The sequence below is a fragment of the Scyliorhinus torazame genome, chromosome 8, assembly GCF_047496885.1.
Source record: "Scyliorhinus torazame isolate Kashiwa2021f chromosome 8, sScyTor2.1, whole genome shotgun sequence".
Lineage (NCBI taxonomy): Eukaryota > Metazoa > Chordata > Chondrichthyes > Carcharhiniformes > Scyliorhinidae > Scyliorhinus > Scyliorhinus torazame.
In genome coordinates this window covers 95,333,424-95,353,102 of record NC_092714.1, presented here as the reverse complement: position 1 = coordinate 95,353,102, position 19,679 = coordinate 95,333,424, and the positions used below count along the sequence as shown (strand labels likewise).

At 46.3% G+C, this 19,679-nt stretch overlaps 1 protein-coding gene across 1 annotated transcript in view; it reads left to right on the top strand.

The window, feature by feature from the left end:
- The first annotated feature begins 1,922 nt into the window (after window positions 1–1,922).
- Window positions 1,923–19,679, top strand: part of igsf11 (immunoglobulin superfamily member 11) — a 348,245-nt gene continuing 330,488 nt past the window's right edge. Inside the window, exon 1 of the mRNA XM_072513936.1 lies at window positions 1,923–2,155. Coding sequence (XP_072370037.1) covers window positions 2,092–2,155 — 64 coding nt within the window. The 5' untranslated portion in view covers window positions 1,923–2,091. The remainder of the gene's footprint in view (window positions 2,156–19,679) is intronic.

Below are 19,679 nucleotides of genomic sequence, written 5' to 3'. Positions count from 1 at the left end.
GGTGTCGCGGCCTCGGTGATGGCAGGCTCAGGGTGACGGCGGATGCCACGGCGACAGGGAATGGATCGCGTGGCAGTCCCACTGGGTCGGCAGTGGTGACCAGCACCGGCGGTCCAAGACGGACACACCAATTCGCGCCATCGCCAGACGTTGATGCGAGCAACAATTCTCTCTCCAAGGCGACATGCTTCGACGTTTCTCTGCGGAGTCGCCCTTCCGGCACAGCAGGTGGCCGGAACCAGCGTGCACGGTCTCGGCCAACTTCCACATCTGGCACAGTCATCGCCTTGCATGATATTAGTGATGGTGCTACTTCGATGGCAACAACCCATCGGCTACAAGATGCCGTCCACCACAAACATAAAAAGAAAACAGACTCCACCTTGTTCCTGGCATGCAGGGCGGATGGATTGGTGCGTAGGCGCAATCAGCGAGCTTTGCGCCGCCTTCCACGCTCGCAACTGAACCGTACGCACAGGCCGGATCCTCCACTGGTTCCCAAGGATGACTTTGTGGAGATGCCACGGATCATGCCCCTTCCATCGCCACCAGAACCAAACCACAGCCAAGGCAACACTAACAAAGATGTTGAATGTTATATTTGGACGAATGAAAAACCAAGCACTGCACGAAGTACAACAAATGGAAAAGTAGAGACTTCGGCAACAGCATCACCTCCAACAGTCCAAGGTGAACCAGTGTGAACCCAAATCTCCACAGCTGAACCGGCTTGAGGACCAGCCTATTCTTGAGGCGGTCACCCATTAGACTGGACTTATAACGCTGTTCATACGTTCAAAAAGTCAAACACTTCTGTATTATAACCTGTTGTTGTTTATCGTTCCAGATATCGTCTGACCGGACCACTGTTCAAGTTGGTTTTTTTCTCGCATTCATGTTTTGTTATGGTACAACCTTGTTAGTGTGACGCACCCGACATCGCCCTATGTAAATAGTTACGTCATATACACATGCTGTACACAACACGCGCACACACTCTTAGATGCACTCACGACGCGATTATATTTATAACCACGTAGGCACATATCTTTGTAAAAAGGGGGGGGGGGATGTCATGATATTCAAACACACACACCATGATAGACACACCAACAGACAAATCAGAACACACAACACCACAACCAATCACAGACAAGGACAGGGACAGTATAAAAGCACAAACACGACACCTGGTGGTCAGTATTAGCTGGAGACGAGGACCAGGACAGACCTGCTACATGACACACTCAGGGAGACAGCACGTGCAGAGTATCCAGAACGAACTGTATATAAGAGTTAAAATAAAATAGAGTTGTACCACATACAACTAACTGTGTTGGCTCATCTGTGCACCAGAGCACCCAACACCACAAAACCTTCGGGAGATAATTCTGGCCTCCCTGTCATTCCTCGATTTTAATCGTTCCCTCATTGGTGGCATTTCCTTCGGTTGTCCAAGCTCCATATGCTCTACCCTCTCTACCTCACTTTGCTACACTTCTGAACACTTACATTTTTTGGTGATTGGATGTAATACGCCCTTACGTGACCCTTTGCTTTATAACGCTCCTGTGAAACACCTTGGGATGTTTCATTCCGTTAAACGGTACCATACAAATGTCAGTTATTGTTAATAACTCATCCTGTAAAATTACATTTTCTTTTTCCTGCAATAACCCGTGAGTGCACTTGAACAAAATTAAAATTCAGTCAGCCAAGCTTTTGGAAATTTTCCTATGCCTCCAATATGTAGGAATTATGACTGCACTATTTCTGTACAGGGTGCATTTTTAAGCGACACATTATTAAGACATTCACCAATTGCAGACAGAAGCTCGCCTTGGGATCCGCAGAGGGCGCAGTGATGAGGCTTGTTTGTTGCTGGGTGCCTGGAGGCGGCTGTCAATCAATGGCCGTGTGAGGCTGTGCCGTGGGAGCTCATCGCCGGCACTGGGCACGGCTGCAAGCCCCTGTGAAACTAACTGGGAGAAAGCCTCTCGGCAGCAGCACTTTGCAACCCGGCTCAACACTCTGCTCTTGCTTGGCCAGAGGTAGGGCTGTAACTCCCAGGGTCAATTCCTGCTTCCCGAGATGGTGCTGAAACGTGCTGAGTGGAACCTGTGGATTGTTTGTCTTTGGATCATTTGTTTCGAAGGTACGGTTTAATGTTTATTATGTATATATTTTAAAAGTGCAACCGCAAGTGTCAACTGCACTAAGACTTTAAATCACTTAGCGACGGAGTGTGTTATTGGAGAAAACGTGGAAAGTTAACAAAATACTTTGCTGAATGACGTTTTGTTTCAGATTCTTTTAATTGCCCGTTTAGTCCTGATTTTTCACTCTTTTTCGAAAGGAAATAACACTTCTGGTGTAAGTAGAGCTGGTTACTCTAGATATTTAATTTTGTTGGTAGTTGAGTCTGTTGATTTGAGCACTAGTAACTAACTGGTCTAGAGTGGGTTCATGGGCTGGCCAGTTACGTTGCTGTATTGGTAACAGTAACACTGGTGGGAATAGGGCGCCAAGAGTACAATCATCAATAAGAGGCATGTGTTCACAATTTGTACAATTGTTTGGATGTGACCGGAAACAAGTGAAAACAACGTTACTGATGATTTCTTGAGGACCATCTGGAAATTGCATGAAATGAGATGTCGAATGTAGGTCATTGTTTGTCTAAATGAAAACACACACATCAGATGCATTTGCAGGAATCGAGAAGTAATTAACAATCATCGTATAACTGAGAATTTCCGATTCACTTTCATTGCTTAATTCAAACAGCTGTCATGAGAGAGAAATACATGTATTTTCATACTGTTTTGGAGTGGTACTGTAGTAGCTGTGAGAGTATTGATTTATAAGAGTTTGTTATTCAAAGTTTTACTCGTCCTTGGTTGGCATATATCTCGGCTCTTTCTGGCTTATCTAAAAGGGCTTTTTTTTTTGTAGGTCAGTGAAATTGTTTGGGTTTTTGTTTGGCAGAGGAATAAGAACATCAATATTTTGTCACGTTGTGATTAAGTAATGAAATGCTGCACATTGACACAATTTGGACTATTATGTTATAAAGGGTTCAGCTAATGATAAATCTGAACAGACGACTTAAGACTGTAAAGTGGTGTTTCTATTTTGGGTAACATTTAAGCATGGTGTCAGGTAGGGACAAGAGTTTAAAGATGCTAATAGGGGCAGGATTGACCAAGGCCCCACCAAAATAAAGCCAAAAGGTTCAAATTAAAGGTGCTATATATCAAAGTAGACAAATTAATGCACCGTGTATCTGATCCAGTAGTGATTATTGGGACATGGTTGCAGAAGGTTAGAAGATTTTACAAATAGAAGATTCCAATGTCCTTGCCTCTTATAGAAAATGAACAAGTGGGCAAAGGAGGTTGGTAGCCTGATAAAGGTATTGGCCTAGAACATCAAGACCTAAATTCTATCTTTCTTAGTTAGATCGTTTAGTTTGTTAAGGGCATGACGAGACGAGCTAACAGACTCCCAAACTACAATTATTGTGTTGGGCAGGGTACAGGTTTTCAAGGTCTTAGAGGACTTTAATATTTGTATATACTGGGTAAAATAAATTTGCAAATCTAACTTGGAAGATGAGTTTATGGAATACATTCAGAACTGTTTTCCAGGACGATACGTTGAAGGATCAATTAGGGAAGAGGTTCCTTTGATCTAATATCGTGTAATGAGACTGGGCTAATTGGTCACCTTATTGTAAAAGATCTTCTGAGGAGAGTGATCAGAACAGAATTTTATCTTAAGTTTCAGTGTGTGGTTAGGTCTGAGATTTGGGTTCAAATTTAAACAACCAATTATGGAGGTATGAGGGTGAATTGGCAGAGGCACATTGGGAATTTTATTAAAATACATTAAGGTAGATAAACAATGGAAAACAAACAAATATTTTAATAGTTCTCAACAAATATGCATTTGTTTTGAGGAACAACAACTCCACTAGAGAAATGGTCTAAACGTGAAACTAGAGAAATTAGGGATTTACAATGTTGACAAAAGTAAACTTGAGGATGGGCGGAGGAGTTTAAAAATCAACAAAGGAGACTAAGAAATTGATGAAGAACGAGGAAGGTAGAGTAAACTAGCAGGAAGTTAAAAAAAAAAAAAAAACTTTTACAATTATATTAAAAAAAAGATTAGTGAAGGCACACCAGGGTCCCTGAGAAGCAGAGACAGGCGAAATCAGAACATGGAATAAGGAAACAATAGAGATAACAACCTTCACAGTAGAAAACACAGAATATAGTGGAAATTATTATTGGTGTGTTGCACTAGATTAGGACTCCTGGCAGTGGGTAATATATTAGCATGGATTGAAAATTAGTCAATGGGCAGAGAGTGAGAGTAAATTGTCATTTTTGGCATGGCAGGGTGTAACTCTTAGTGCTTGGCAGCTTCTATAGTCTACATCAATGACTTAGATGAGGTGTTCAAGTGTAACATAGCCAGGTTTGCTGATACAATACTAATTGAGTGTTGGAGGAGTATTTGAGTGTGGGGAGAATGTAAAGTGGTTGCAAAGGGTTATAGATCAGTTCAGAACATAGCATATGTATAATTTGAGTATGTGTGAAGTTATCCACTTTTGATAGGAAGTATAGAATATTTTTTAAAGATGACAGTTCAGATGGATTTGGGTGTTTGTAAAGCACATGAAATAAAGTTTGCCAAATAGTTTATTCCCCCCATTAAGATAATTTGTCGAGAAACACTACAGTATTGAAAGGGATCATTTTGTTCATAGCAGCAGTGAAGGAATATTTGCCCTTTTTCCGTACGCTTATTCCTTTCCAAATATTTATCCACTTCTCTTTTTAAAATTAATGATTCTGCTTCCACCACTATTTCTGCTGGGGTCACACAGTAGTGTTTCTTCTAAAATCTCCTAACTTCACCTTCATTCTTTTGATTCACTTCAACAAAGGTAGACTGGCTGTTATTCCATTTAGTACCTTCAGTTTTGCAGATCACGAGTGGTAGTGTATGATATCCTATATTTCTCCGTGTTTCCACTAACTAACAATATTCAAGGAATTCAATAAACACGATGTTTGTTCTAGAAAACTGAAAAGTCATCAGGAATTATTCAAATAAGTAGCAGTCATACATATGTTATGATATACGTGCTTTGCAATTAGTTAGCTTAACATTTATGCTTGACAATTTAAAAAAACATTAAGGGAACACTTCACAGTGGTTGTAACTCTCCATTAAGAGAACATGTGAGCAGACTTAACCAGGAAAAGTTGCTTTTGCTTATTTAACCAGGAGCTTATGTGACATGTGTTATAGATAATTGGGTTCATCCTGCTCCTTACAGTTGTGATTTACTATGGATTTGTGTTCTTCTACCTTTCTCATCTTGGGTCTGAATCTGTAAGCTTCTGATCCTTTTCAAATAATAAACATGCCCAATCCGCCTCCCAATTATTCTACTGATTTTGCTCACCGCCTCCTGTCTGTGCTGACCAGATTGAGAATATAAAAATCACATCTTATATTAAAATCCCCCCAACGCCTTTCCCCTCACTATCTCTGTAATCTACATCAGTCCTTCAGTCTTCTGACAACGCCTCCAATTATGGCCTCCTTATGCATCCTGGTTTCATCCTCCTCCCGTCAGAGGCTGGGTCTTCTGGTGTTCAGTCTTCTGAACTTTGAAATTATTCCCTCTCCCGTTCGCCGCCATTTTCTCCTCTTTCAAGCTTTGTTGTGTTTTTATTATCGTATAAAGGCACCAATCACTCATTGTAGGTTCATTTATTAAGATGAGGTGCATGAGAATATTTATACAAAGGTATAAAGCTTGAAGACATCTGCAGCAGAGCTATCAGTGATGTGTTCTGCTCACTGGCCAAAGTGAAACTGAAATTGGATCATATGACACACTTCCCTTTGAGTGATGGTATGTTTCTAACCCTTAAAGGCAGACTACAGCAAACTTCTCTTGAACCACACCTATGCCCAAGGTTTTGGTCACTTGTTCTTAGTTGGCTTGGTGACCATTTTGGCTGATCATGCTCCTGCAACGCACATTCTTGGATGTGCCTGTTGATATGGTGGGGAAGGCACAGTGGTTAGCACTGCTGCCTCACAGCACCGGGTTTGATTTTGACCTTGGTTGTCTGTCTGGGTGGTGTTTGCACATTCTCCCCATGTCTGCATCGGTTTCCTCCCGGGTACTCCCGCATTCCAAAGATGTGCAGGTGAGGTGGATTGGCCATGCTAAAAAAGAAAGTTGCCCTTTAAAATAATAATAATCTTTATTAGTGTCACAAGTAGACATACATTAACACTGCAATGAAGTTACTGTGAAAATCCCCTAGTCGTCACACACTCCTGCGCCTGTTCGGGTACACTGAGGGAGAATTCAGAATGTCCAATTCACCTACAAGCATGTCTTGTGAGAGGAAACTGGAGTACCTGGAGGAAACCCATGCAGACATGGGGATAACGTGCAGACTCTGCATATAGTGACCCAAGTTGAGAATTGAATCCAGGTCCCTGGTGCTGTGAAGCAACAGTGCTAACCACTGTGCTACCGTGCCAGCCATTAGTGTCCCAAGGTTAGGTGGGGGGGTTACTGGATTAGAGCGGGGGATTGTGCTTCTTGGGGTAGGGTACTCTTTCGCACGGTCAGTGTAGACTCGATGGGCCGAATTACCACTTCTTGCACTGTAGGGATTCTATGATTAGAAGTTGGTAGTTCTGGTCACCAAGATGGTCACATAATAGAACATTGTTGAAGAGTGAATAAAGTCTTCTGTCATTTATATTTTTCAATCTTAATATTGCAATAGTGCAAGAGGTTACAGTGCTAGATTCTCAAAAATAATGTTTGCATTTCATTAATCGTTGATTATATGACCCTATGAACTTCCCAGATATTTAGATCCCATTGGTGATTCAGTCTGTTTGGTCAGATTCCTACTGAAATTACAAAGGGATTAACGGTGAGCAATTTTGACCTTATTGTATACACGCTACACAATATTATTTGGGAATTGAAAAGTTGCAAGGGTTTATTTGTATGTGAAGGTGGATGCTGTTGTAACTCATTCTGGGGAGTGCACTCGCCAGCTTGGACTATTCCTGCTTCTTTATGGCTCACAAACACCAAGCACCCCTCAAGCTCCCAGTATTCTAGTCTGCTTGTGAGCAACGCTGACCATACATGGAATAGTCAGCATTCAATTCAATTTGTTTTCCAACTCTACTAGGTGTCACAACCACTGTGAATTGATAGGAGGGTCATCTTGTATGTGAGACGGATGGTAGCTGGCTGTAGAACTAGATCTAGTAGAAACTGTACTGTGGAGAATTGCTTTAACTACATACGTTTTTTTTTTCCTTGGGTGCTCACAATGATCTATTCTGATTTAGATGCTCCTTGTATGATGTTCAGCTACTAAATATACCTACAATTGCCCTGTCTGCGTATTAAGCACATTTTACATAAGATGGATATGTCTGCATTAAAAGAAATGTGCTTTGTTGGAGAGTCAAACGTGATATAATTAGGACAAATAAAGTTCATGTACATCTCTGGAGGACCTTGGCCAGGAATTTTGCTATTCGTTTTGGTAAAATCCGACAGAAATGGGCCGAGCCAGCGTAGTGGATTGCAGAATTTTAAAGCTCATTTCAAATTGAATTTGCTGAGAGCTGGTTTAGAAAACATCACCTGGGAAGTCAACACCATCGAACAAACTGGCAACATCTCCTTTTGAATTAATCAGCATGGTGTGTTTCCGCTAATTACATTCACTTGTCAGTCTTTGAAGAGGCTCTAAAAATATTTACAGGAATGCAAACATTGTAAAAACCTTTTGAAGATAATTCTTTTGAAAACATTTAGCAATTGACCACAATATAACTAACAAATTTTTCTGTCATTTTTTAAAGCCATTTTCAGTTACTTATAAACTGGTTCCTCGCATGCTGGAGCAAGCACTCATCAAAATGTGTTTATTTGTGGGGAGCTTCTCGAGCATGTAGGCCTTGGAGGAGAAATTCAGACTAGTCAGAGGGAATGACTTTCGGTACTTGCAAGCGCGTGACTTCATACGTAGACAGGTCCCATCCTTCCCACGCCTCCCGTCAAATGGGATCCAGGACAGAGTAGTGTCTAGGGTAGAGGTAGGAGAGGGGAAAGTCTTGGATATTTACCATGAACTTATGAAAGGGGAGCAGTCCCAGACAGAGGAACTGAAGCTCAAGTGAGAGGAGGAACTCGGCGAGGAGATGGAGGAGGGGGTATGGGCGGAAGCCCTGAGTAGGGTAAATTCAACTGCAACATGTGCTAGGCTCAGCCTGATTCAGTTCAAGGTTGTCCACCGGGCCCACATGACGGTGGCCCGGATGAGTAAATTTGTTGGGGTGGAGGGTAAATGCGCTAGGTGTGGGGCCAGCGAATCACGTTCACATGTTCTGGGCATGCGGAAAATTTAGGAGATTATGGGTGGGATTTGCGGACGTCATGCCCCAGGTACTGAAAACTAGGGTGGTGATGAGTCCAGTGGTGGCAATATTTCGGGTCTTGGAAGACCCGGGGGTCCAGGAGGAGAGGGAGGCCGACGTCGTGGCCTTTGCTTCCCTGGTAGCCCGGCGACGTATACTGCTGGCATGGAGGGACTCCAAGCCCCCAAAGACCGAAGCATGGCTCTCGGACATGTCGAGCTTTTTAGGGCTGGAAAAAATTAAGTTCGCCTCAAGTGGATCTGTATTAGGGTTCGCCCGAAGGTGGCAACCATTCATCGACTTCTTCGCGGGGAATTAAATGTCAGCAGGGGGGGCGTGGTAGGTTAGAGTAGAATAGAAGGGATAAATAGGCGGGTACTGTTTATGAGAGAGGAGTGCACATAACTGTACACTGTAACTGTTTACAATGCCAAAAATACCTCAATTGTTTTTTAAAAAAAAGAATGTGTTTATTTGTGTTAAATTAAAATTGAGCAAAGATTAGTCAAACTGCTCCAAGTTGACACTATTTGTTTGTTTTAAAAGTATTTCTTCATGTACTTGGTGTTCTGAAATGCTGTCTTTGCTTGTTCATGGCAAATTTTGCATTTGCTGATATGAAAATGAATTTTAGTAGAATGAAAAAGCCCCATCGCAAAATGGGTGCAACTTGCGCCCGGTTGATTTGTCATATGGCCCAAGTGGAAATTCCATTCCCTTTGTCCATAACTCCTCAATATTTGTATTGGTGACTTTTTCTATTAATTTTTGATGGGCAGCAATGTAAAAATTTATATTCTTGACCTGTATTTGGGTCAGCTGATTTGTCTGGTGTGGTGAACCACTGTTATTGTAGTTCCACTGTTGTTCCACTGTTACTTACAGCGCTGTATATATTCTCTGTTACTGTTTGTTCCATTGTTACTCACTGTGTTATATATTGTTGTTCTTCTGTGGCTCCACCCCACTGGGTGTTGTATATAGTTGACTGATCTGTAGCCCTGTCTCCAGTCTGGGTTCAGCAGCAGACAGACTACATCTTAGAGTATTAAAACCATTACTTGGTTTTCTGCAACTTGCCTCATGTGTAATTGATGGTGCATCAATTTAATACTCTAAGATAGTACGATGGATAAGTCACTCAAGCCTGAGCGATTAGACCTGGACCCAGAGGTAGCCGACGCCACCGTGATCTTCCAGCATTGGCTAAGCTGTTTCGAGGCCTACATCTACTCTTCCACTGACGCCGTCTCAGGGGAGCACAAGCTTCGGGTCCTCAACGCCCGGGTGACCCACTGAATATTTACCCTCATCAGAGACGCGGCCACGTACGACAAGGCGATTACACTCCTCAAAGGGCAGTACGTGAGGGCGGTAAACGAGGTGTACGCCCAGCACCATCTCGCCATGAGGCGTCAGCGCCCAGGAGAATCTTTGGCCGAGTTCCTGCGGGTACTCGCCCGGAATTGTAGCTGCCAGGCAGTAACGGCAATTCAACATACCGAGCTCCTGACCCGGGACGCCTATGTGGCCAGCGTTAGGTCTGACTATATCCATCAGCACCTGCTCGAAGGGGGTACCCTCGACCTAAATGACACGGTGCGGCTCACGAGCTCCCTGGAAGTGGCCTTCCAGAATGTGGATGCCTTCACGCCTGACCATGCGGCATCCTCTTGGGTGTCCTGGGTGCAGCCATCACCCGATCCGGGGGTGTCACAAACCTGTGCCGCGCGGCAGACCGCCAACTCCGGGGGACCGTCCTGCTACTTCTGCGGCCAGGATCAGCACTCCAGACAATGCTGCCCAGCTCGGAACGTGACCTGCAGCGAGTGCGGTAAGAAGGGCCACTTTGCAAAAGTCTGCCAGGCCCGGCCTAAAACGTCCAAATCCCGCCGCGTGGTATCTTGCCTGTCGGTACCGTCCCCTTCTAACGCATCATCCGCCTTGTGCGACCCGTGGAGTCCGCCATCTTGTTCGCCATCTCCGATGCGACCCACCACGTGCGACTCATGGGGGCCGCCATCTTCGCCAACCGCTACCACCGACCCAGACCAGCCACCTTCCGCAGTTCGCCTCTGTCACCCTCGACCAGTCCTGGCCTCGTCATCTCAAGAACTCCATGATGACCGTCTGGATCAACGGGCACGAGACAACCTGCTTGTTCAACTCCGGGAGCATGGACAGCTTCGTCCATCCGGATACAGGAAAGCGCTGCTCCCTCCGAATTTTTCCTGCGTCGCAGACAATCTCCCTGGCTTCCGGAACACACACTGTTGAGGTCCGGGGGTACTGTGTCGCAGCTCTTGGGATACGTGACGTAGAATACGTTAACTTTAAACTCTACGTCCTCCCCGATCTCTGCGCTCCCCTTTTATTAGGCCTAGACTTCCAATGCCATCTCCGAAGCCTGACCTTAACGTTCGGTGGACCCCTGTCATGCTGTCTGTAGCCTGGCGACCCTTAAGGTCGCCCCACTCCCGCTCTTCGCGAACCTCACCCCGGACTGTAAGCCCGTAGCTGCCACCAGGAGCAGACGATACAGTGCTCGGGACAGGGCCTTTATCAGGTCAGAGATCCAGCGACTCCTGCGGGAAGGGATCATAGAGGCCAGTGCCAGTCCCTGGAGAGCCCAAGTGGTGGTCGCTAAGACTGGGGAAAAGCTCCGGATGGTCGTCGATTACAGTCAGACGATCAACCGAGACGAGCTCGATGCGTTTCCCCCTTCCCCGCATATCTGACATGGTCAACCAGATTGCGCAGTGCCGAGTCTTCTCCACGGTAGACTTGAAGTCCGCGCTCCTTATTCGCGCGGAGGACCGCCAACACACTGCCTTCGAGGCAGATGGGCGCCTCTACCACTTCCTCAGGGTCCCCTTCGGCGTCACCAATGGGGTCTCGGTCTTCCAATGGGAGATGGACAGAATGGTTGACCAGTACGGGCTGCAGACCACGTTCCCGTATCTGGATAATGTCACTATCTGCGGCCATGACCAGCAGGACCATGACGTAAACTTCCAGCGTTTCCTTAACACCGCCAAGCTCCTTAATCTTGCGTATAATAAGGAGAAGTGCGTTTTCCGCGCGACCCGCTTAGCCATCCTCGGCTATGTTGTGGAAAACGGAGTCCTAGGGCCCGATCCCGACCGCATGCGCCCCCTCCTGCAACTTCCCTTCTCCACTGCCCCAAGGCCCTGAAGAGATGCCTGGAGTTCTTCTCGTACTATGCCCAGTGGGTCTCCAACTATGCGGACAAGGCCCGCCCACTCATCAAATCCACTCTTTTTCCTCGGTCGGCTGAGGCCCACCTAGCCTTCAACCGCATCTAGGCAGACATTGCCAAGGCCACGTTACACGCTGTGGACGAGTCCATCCCTTTCCAGGTGGAGAGCGATGCGTCTGATTTTGCCCTGGCCGCTACCCTCAACCAGGCGGGCAGACCCGTGGCCTTCTTTTCCCGTACCCTCCAGGGCTCCGAAATTCGACAGTCCTCCGTTGGGAAGGAAGCCCAAGCCATTGTGGAAGTTGTGTGACATTGGAGGCATTACCTGTCCGGAAGGCGATTCACTCTCCTCACTGACCAACGGTTGGTTGCCTTCATGTTCATTAATACACAGCGGGGCAAGACCAAGAACGACAAGATTCTGAGGTGGAGGATCGAACTCCCCACCTACAATTACGACATCTTGTATCATCCTGAGAAACTCAATGAGCCCGTGGTGCATGTACCAGCGCACAAGTAGACCTACTTCGGGCCCTACACATTGACCTCTGTCACCCGGGGGTCACCCGTTTTTTTTCATTTTGTCAAGGCCCGCAACGTGCCTTACTCCATCGAGGAGGTCAGGAACGTGACCAAGGACTGCCAGGTCTGCGTGGAGTGCAAACCGCACTTCTATCGGCCAGACAGAGCACACCCGGTGAAGGCTTCCCGCCCCTTTGAGCGCCTTAGCATCGGCTTCAAAAGGCCCCCCCCCTCCAACCGTAACGTGTAATTCCTCAACTTCGTTGATGAGTAGTCACGTTTTCCCTTCGCCATCCCATGCCCTGACATGACCTCGGCCACTTTCATCAAGGTCCTGCACTGCCTCTTCACCTTGTTCGGTTTCCCCACCCACATCCACAGTGATCGGGGCTCCTCGTTCATGAGTGATGAGCTGCGTCAGTTCCTGCTCAGCAAGGGCATCGCCTCAAGCAGGACTACCAGCTACAACCCCCGGGGAAACGGGCAGGTGGAGAGGGAGAACGCGACGGTCTGGAAGGCCGTCCTCCTGGCCCTATGGTCTTGAAGTCTCCCAGTCTCCCGCTGGCAGGAGGTCCTTCCCGATGCGCTCCACTCTATCCAGTCGCTTCTGTGTACTGCCACCAACGAGACCCCTCACGGATATATGTTTGGCTTCCCGAGGAAGTCCACCTCGGGGGGGGGGGGTCTTGCTCCCATCCTGGCTGACAGCCACAGGGCCTGTCCTCCGGAAGCATGTGAGATACCATAAAACCGATCCCCTGGTCGAGTGGGTTATGCTTCTCCACGCTAACCCACAATATGCCTATGTGGCACATTAGGACGGGCGGCAGGACACAGTCTCCCTCCAGGACCTGGCACCCGCTGGTTTCCCCCCCCCCCCCCCCCCCCCCCACACACACCGTCTACCTCCATTACCATCGCCCCCGCGCCGACACCGTCTCCCCCTCTGTCGAAGAGGAGGACGACACGCTCCCGGAGTCGCAGGTCTCGACACCAGTGCCCACACCACAGCCGGGACTGAGGAGATCACAGCGGATGGTTAAAGCTCCTTATAGAGTTAATCTATAAGTTTGCTTCACCCCTGCTGGACTTTTGTTTTAAACAGGGGGTGAATGTGGTGAACCACTGTTATTGTAGAGCCCCTGTTGTTCCACTGTTACTTACAGCGCTGTATATCTTCTCTGTTACTGTTTGTTCCATTGTTACTCACTGTGTTATATATTGTTGTTCCGTGGCTCCGCCCCACTGGGTGTTGTATATAGTTGACTGATCTGTAGCCCAGTCTGCGTTCAGCAGCAGACAGGCTACATCTTAGAGTATTAAAACCATTACTTCATTTTCTACAACTTGCCTCGTGTGTAATTGATGGTGCATCATTCTGAACAAAATGGTGACCAAGTGTTTCCCCATTTCTACGTTTTGTAGCCATTTATATTTGCTTGCATTCAGAAGGAGGGGGAAAAAAAGGCAGCTTTTTGATGATGGCCAGTGGCATTTGAAGCAACTACATCGTATGGTAATGATGGAAGTGACTCCAATGACAATCATTTGCTGACTGAAACATTTTATGGAATAAATAGAGTATTGAAGCTGGGGGCCCATTGAAGGGAGTGTGTTTGGCTTAGCTCCTTGTTGGGACAGGCACTAGCGTGGCGGACATTCCACGTGTGTGCGGGAGTGTACCATCCGGCCAATTCTTGTCAAACAGCTTCTCTGACTGGTGTGACACCCATTCCTGAGAGTTGGGCCACAGAGAGGTTCGCAACATGTGCGCTATTCACCTTCTCTTTCTCTCCTTCCCCCCCCCCCGGGTATCGCCGGTCTACTTTCAGTATGGAGCTGACTAGCTGTTGTCTAGCCACCCTCTCTTCCCTATCTCTTCATGCTTTGTAAGCAATAGTTTCACCCCTGATCACAGCCTTCAGTGCCTCTCGGATTGTGGAGGGTGAGACCTCCCCATTCTGGTTATTAGTGATATACTTGTATATGGCCTGTGATATTTTCTTGCAGAAAGCCTTATTGACCAGGATGACCGTGTCCAACCCCCATGGAGGGTGTCTCCCCGTGTCTGCATAGGTTTCCTCTGGGTGCTCCGGATTCCTCCCTCAGGTCCCAAAAGACATGCTGTTAGGTGAATTGGATGTTCTGAATTCTCCCTCAGTGTGCCCGAACAGGTGCCGTAATGTGACAACTAGGGGATTTTCGCAGTAACTTCATTGCAGTGATAATGTAAGCTTACTTGTTTCACTAATAAAGATTATTATTGGGCATGGCCCGAATCCAACCTCACATCCATATAATGCGGAACTTGGTCGGAGAGTACAATTGTGGAATATTCCGCTCTTACTAGCCCTGGAAGCACCGATTTCCCCACTAAGGAGTTGACCCGTGAATATACATTGTGTACCTGAGGAGAAGGAGAAGGAGACTTGGGTTAGTGACATGGCTGGGTTTCTAAGTTTGGAGAGGATAAAGTTTGCCTTGAGAGGGTCCTTGCTGGGGTTCTCCAGGCGGTGGCAACCGTTCCTTGACTTTCTCGCGGAACGTTAAGTGAGGAGGTCAGCAGCAGCAGCAAACCAGGGGGGGAGGGAGGTGGGGGGGGTGGGGGGGGGAACAGTATGGGTTGTGGATGGATTTCTCTTGTAAATTGTAGTTATCCCACCTTGTTTTGTTAAGTTAATTTTTATTTTTTCTTTCCTTCTTTTGGGAGTGGTTTTGTAAAAATTCTGTAAAATTTTGAATAAAAACAACTTTATAAAAAAAAAGATGAAGCAGCTGAAGGTGGTTGGGCCTATGACACTGCCCTGAGGAACTCCTGCAGTACTGTCCTGGAGCTGAGATGATTGACCTCCAATCATCACAACCATCTTCTTCAGTGCCAAGTATGACTTCAACCACCGAGTTTCCCCCCCGGATTCTCATTGACTCCAGTTTTGCTCGGGTTCTTTGATGCCATACTCGGTCAAATGCTGCCTTGATGTCAAGGGCAGTCACTCTCACCTCACCTCTGGCATTCAGCTCTTTTGTCCATTTTTGAACCAAGGCTGTAATGAGATCGGGAGCTGAGTGACCCTGGCGGAACCATAACTGATTGTCCGTGATCAGGTTATTGATGAGTAAGTGCTGCTTGATAGCACTGTTGATGACTCCTTCCATCACTTTACTGATGATGGAGGGTAGACTGATGGGGATGTATTTGGCAGGGTTGGATTTGTCCTGTTTCTTGTGTACAAGACACACCCAGGCAATTTTTCACATTGATGGACAGATGCTAGTGTTGTAGCTGTGCTGGAACAGCTTGGCTAGGGGTGCGGCAAGCTCTGGAGCACAAGTCTTCAGTACTGTTGCTGGAATATTGTCAGGGCCCATAGCCTTTGAAGTATCCAGTGCCTTCAGCCATTTCTTGATATCATGTAGAGTGAACCGTATTGGATGAAGACTGACATCTGTGATGCTGGGAACCTACGGAGGCGACCGAGATGGATCATCCACTTGGCACTTCTGGCTGAAGATTGTTGCGAATGCTTCCGCCTTGTCTTTTGCACAGATGTGCTGGGCTCCTCCATCATTTGAGGATGAGGATATTTGTGGAGCAGGCTCCTCCAGTGAGTTGTTTAATTGCCCTCCACCATACATGGCTGGATGTGGCAGGACTGCAGAGCTTAGATCTGATGCTTTTGTTGTGGAATCGCAAACTCTGCCAATACTTGCTGTTTAGCATACAGCTAGTCTTGTGTTGGAGCTTCACCAGGCTGACTGGTATGCCTGGTCTTGCTCCTGGCATGCTGTCCTGCACTCATCACTGAACCAGGGTTGACCCCCTGACTTGGTGGTAATGATAGAATGGGGGATATGTCGGGCCATGAGGTTGCAGATTGTGGTTGAATATAATTCTGCTGCTGATGGCCCACAGTGCCTCATGGACGTCCAGTCTTGAGTTGCTAGATATGTTCGAAGTCTATCCCATTTAGCACGGTTGCAATGCCACACAACACGATAGACTGTATCCTCAATATGAAGATGAGTCTTTGTTTCCAAAAGGACCGTGCGGTGGTCACTTCTACCGATACTGTCATGGACAGATGCAACTGTAGCAGGCAGATTCATGAGGGAGAGCTCAAGTATGTTTTTCCCTCTGGTTGGTTCCCTCGCCACCTGCTGCAGCCCCAGCCTAGCAGCTGTGTCCTTTAGGGCTCGGTCTGGGTGGTACTACCGAGCCATTTTGGTGATGGACATTGAAGTCCCGTACCCAGAGTATATTCTGCACCCTTGCCACACTCGGTGCTTCCTCCCAAGTGGTGTTTAACCTGGAGGAGTACTGATTTGTCAGCCGATGGTGGCCGGTACGTGGTAATCAGCAGGAGATTTCCTTGCCCGTTTAACCTGAAGCCATGAGACTTCATGGGGTCCGACTCCCAGGGCAACTTCCTCCCGACTGTGTACAACTGTCCAGCCACCTCTGGGTCTGTCTTGCCAGTGAGAAAGGACATACCCAGGAATGGCGATAGTGGTGTCTGGGACATTGTCTCTAAGGTATGATTCCTACTAATGCACCATATATTCATCAGCATTTTCCTGTATGTCTCCTGTCAAACTTGTCCTAGTTTGAAGCAGAACTCCTCTGCGTTCTTGCCTCCTGATGATCTCGCATGCAAACTATCCTTTCCGTTTGGTCTGGCTGCAGCCCACTTGTGCCCAATGACTCACCTGGTGCAGGAGCACTAATTTCTACCCACAGCCCGAGGATGTGCAGGTTAGGTGGATTGGCCATGTTAAATTGCTCTTGATTGTCCAAAGATATGCAGATTAGATGAGATTCCAGGGATAGGGTGGGGGAGTGGGTCTCGGTCCGGGTGCTCTTTCGGAGGGCTGGTGCAGACTCGATGGACCGAATGGTCTCCTTCTGCACTGTGGGGTTTCTGTGGAAACTCTACTATATACTTTAGTTTTGGCAGGGTCAGTATCTGAAATGCCTACAAGTGTCAGATTCTGTGATGAACCTTTTCTTCAGTGCTTTAGTGTTCTCTCTCCCTCATGTTTGGGGAATATGAGAGGGTAGTACATCCGGCATACATGAACGGATTTTGTGGGAGGATCTGGTCTCGGTGCAAGGGGTGAAAGCCTAATGGGATGAGGAGCTGGTGCCTATACCGGAGGAGGAGGTATGGAGCGAGGCCCTTCGCAGGGTGAACACCACGTCACCGGGTCCGAGGCTGTGCCTGATCCAGCTTAAGGTAGTGTTTAGGACGAACCTTACTAAAATCAAAATGAGATGTTTCTTTGTGGGGGTTGAGGATAGGTGTGAGTGTTGTTCAAGGGGGTCGCTAATCACTTGTGCTTGTTCTTGTCTTGTCCCAAGCTTGTGGGTTTCTGGGTCTTTTTTTTTTACAGCAACATATCAGTGCTCCTCAACATTGAGCTGGAGCCTTGTCATTTAGTAGCTATAATTGAGGTTTCGGATTTGTCGGAGCTGTGGACATGTGCGGGGATAGATATTCTTGCCTTAGCATCGCTGGTGGCTAGGAGGCAAGTCCTGTTGAGTTGGAGGCAGGTGATGTCAGCGAGTGCCTTGGCGTGGTTAAGTGACTTAATGGAGCTTTTGCACATCGAAGGTTAAATACACCGTGCGGGGGTCAATTGAAGGGATCTACTGGAGATGGCAACTGTTTATGTTGTATTTCAAGGAATCGATCACTGTTAGCTGTTTGGGGGGGGGGGGTGGAGAAGGTAGAGGAGGGAGCAAATGTGGGTGCGGGCCTGTTTTGAGAAGTGGGGGTTGCATCGACTAGATTTTAAAAAAGTTTACTGTTTGTAGTTTTTGTATTTTTTGTATAAATAATAAAAATATTAAAAGAAAAATGTTTGGGCAATGAGCCTTCTATGGGTGAATGGCTGGAGGTTTGTGGTAGTAGTGCAAAAAAGCTATGAAACTGGTATCATTGAAAGGTGTGTGAGGGTTAAGTGGACGACCTAATGTTAGGCCCAAGTTTGGAATGTTAGGAATTGCTGCCGGGTGAGTTTTGGGAATGTTGTGTTGAGCAGTACGAGAGGTTGCTGGGTCGGAGATGCCCTTGTGAAGATTTGTTCACTTTGACCACCTGCATGAGGCTGTTGAATTTCTTGCAGCACTAAAGCTGGGTCCTTGGGGATAGACTCCGGAACATGACGGTCAGTGTCAAATTCCCTTTGGGGGCTGCTGTTTTCAGTTTTTATTCGGATTACTCCACGAGTAGCAGCTAGTCCCACATGAGGGGCAATCTTGAGCCATGAATACTCGGCTACGGGGCAGCTCAAATTTTTGTCGGCCATAAAAGATGGACAATCATTGTCCATTCTGTGTGGGGTGCTTTATTGACCCAGGTTTTATAATGGAAAAGGCCGAAGTGCTGCATAGGCCTTGCCAGCAAGAAAAAATTCCAAATTAACTTCATTTCTTTTCAGATTTTTAGTGTGCCATTTTATCTGTCCACTACCACCACTTCCAATACTGTTAAAAATGAGCCGCTGCAGTTGGGATCGGTTTTTGGGTCCTCATGAAAGAATTAAACTGATATAATGAAGTAGAAGTGTCAACAGTTCGGGTTGCTCTGTTAAATTTGTGTTCTGCAGGAGTGCAACACGTTTTAAATATTTTTAAAATGTTAGAAAGTGCCCAATAATGAAGGCTGGCAGAATTTAATGCCTCCCGAAATTATGTGTAGAAGAGGAACTGTGTTTCAGGGGAGTTTCATAAAGTATTAAAGCAGCACTGTGGGAGGAATAGCTTGTTTTAATGAGTGGAATTGATGAAGCATAGAATCACATCTGTCAGAAAATAGCCTGCTCTTCCCAGAACACTGGCAGAATAATATAAATCTTCCAAATGCCATTGAAAGTGTGAAGATTTTTTAATAAAAGTTTTATTGCCGGTCTTTAAACTGATGGTGTAATCTCCGCAGTTTATTAAGCGGAGGGAACATGTAGGAGGTCATCCTTTGGAACAGAAGAGCAGAGCTATTCATCCCGATGAATAAAAAAAAAAGAGATAATATGCTGAATCTTTGGATGAGAGTGAACTCTGGATATGATTTGAATTGGTTGAATCAAAATTGGTGCGTTGTTGACTGAATGAAAAAGCTTTCATTCTTTTTAATGCCTTGTCTTTTGTCCAGTTTGGGGTCTTACTCAATAACAAGTATAGTTTACAACTCCAATGCAGTCGGTCTGTTGGATGATGATGTCAGCTGAATGAGCGGAGTACGTGCAAATAATCTTATGCATATTTTAATAGCTTTCTTTCGAGTTTGACATCCTGTAAATTGGACAGTAGAAGAATGACAACTGGGGGTTAGAAACACTAAATTATTACTGGAAGGTTCCGGGCTGCCACTAGGGATATTAGTAACAACCGTCATTTACTGCTGTCCTGTTTGCAAAAGCAAATAGTTTCATTATTATCCCC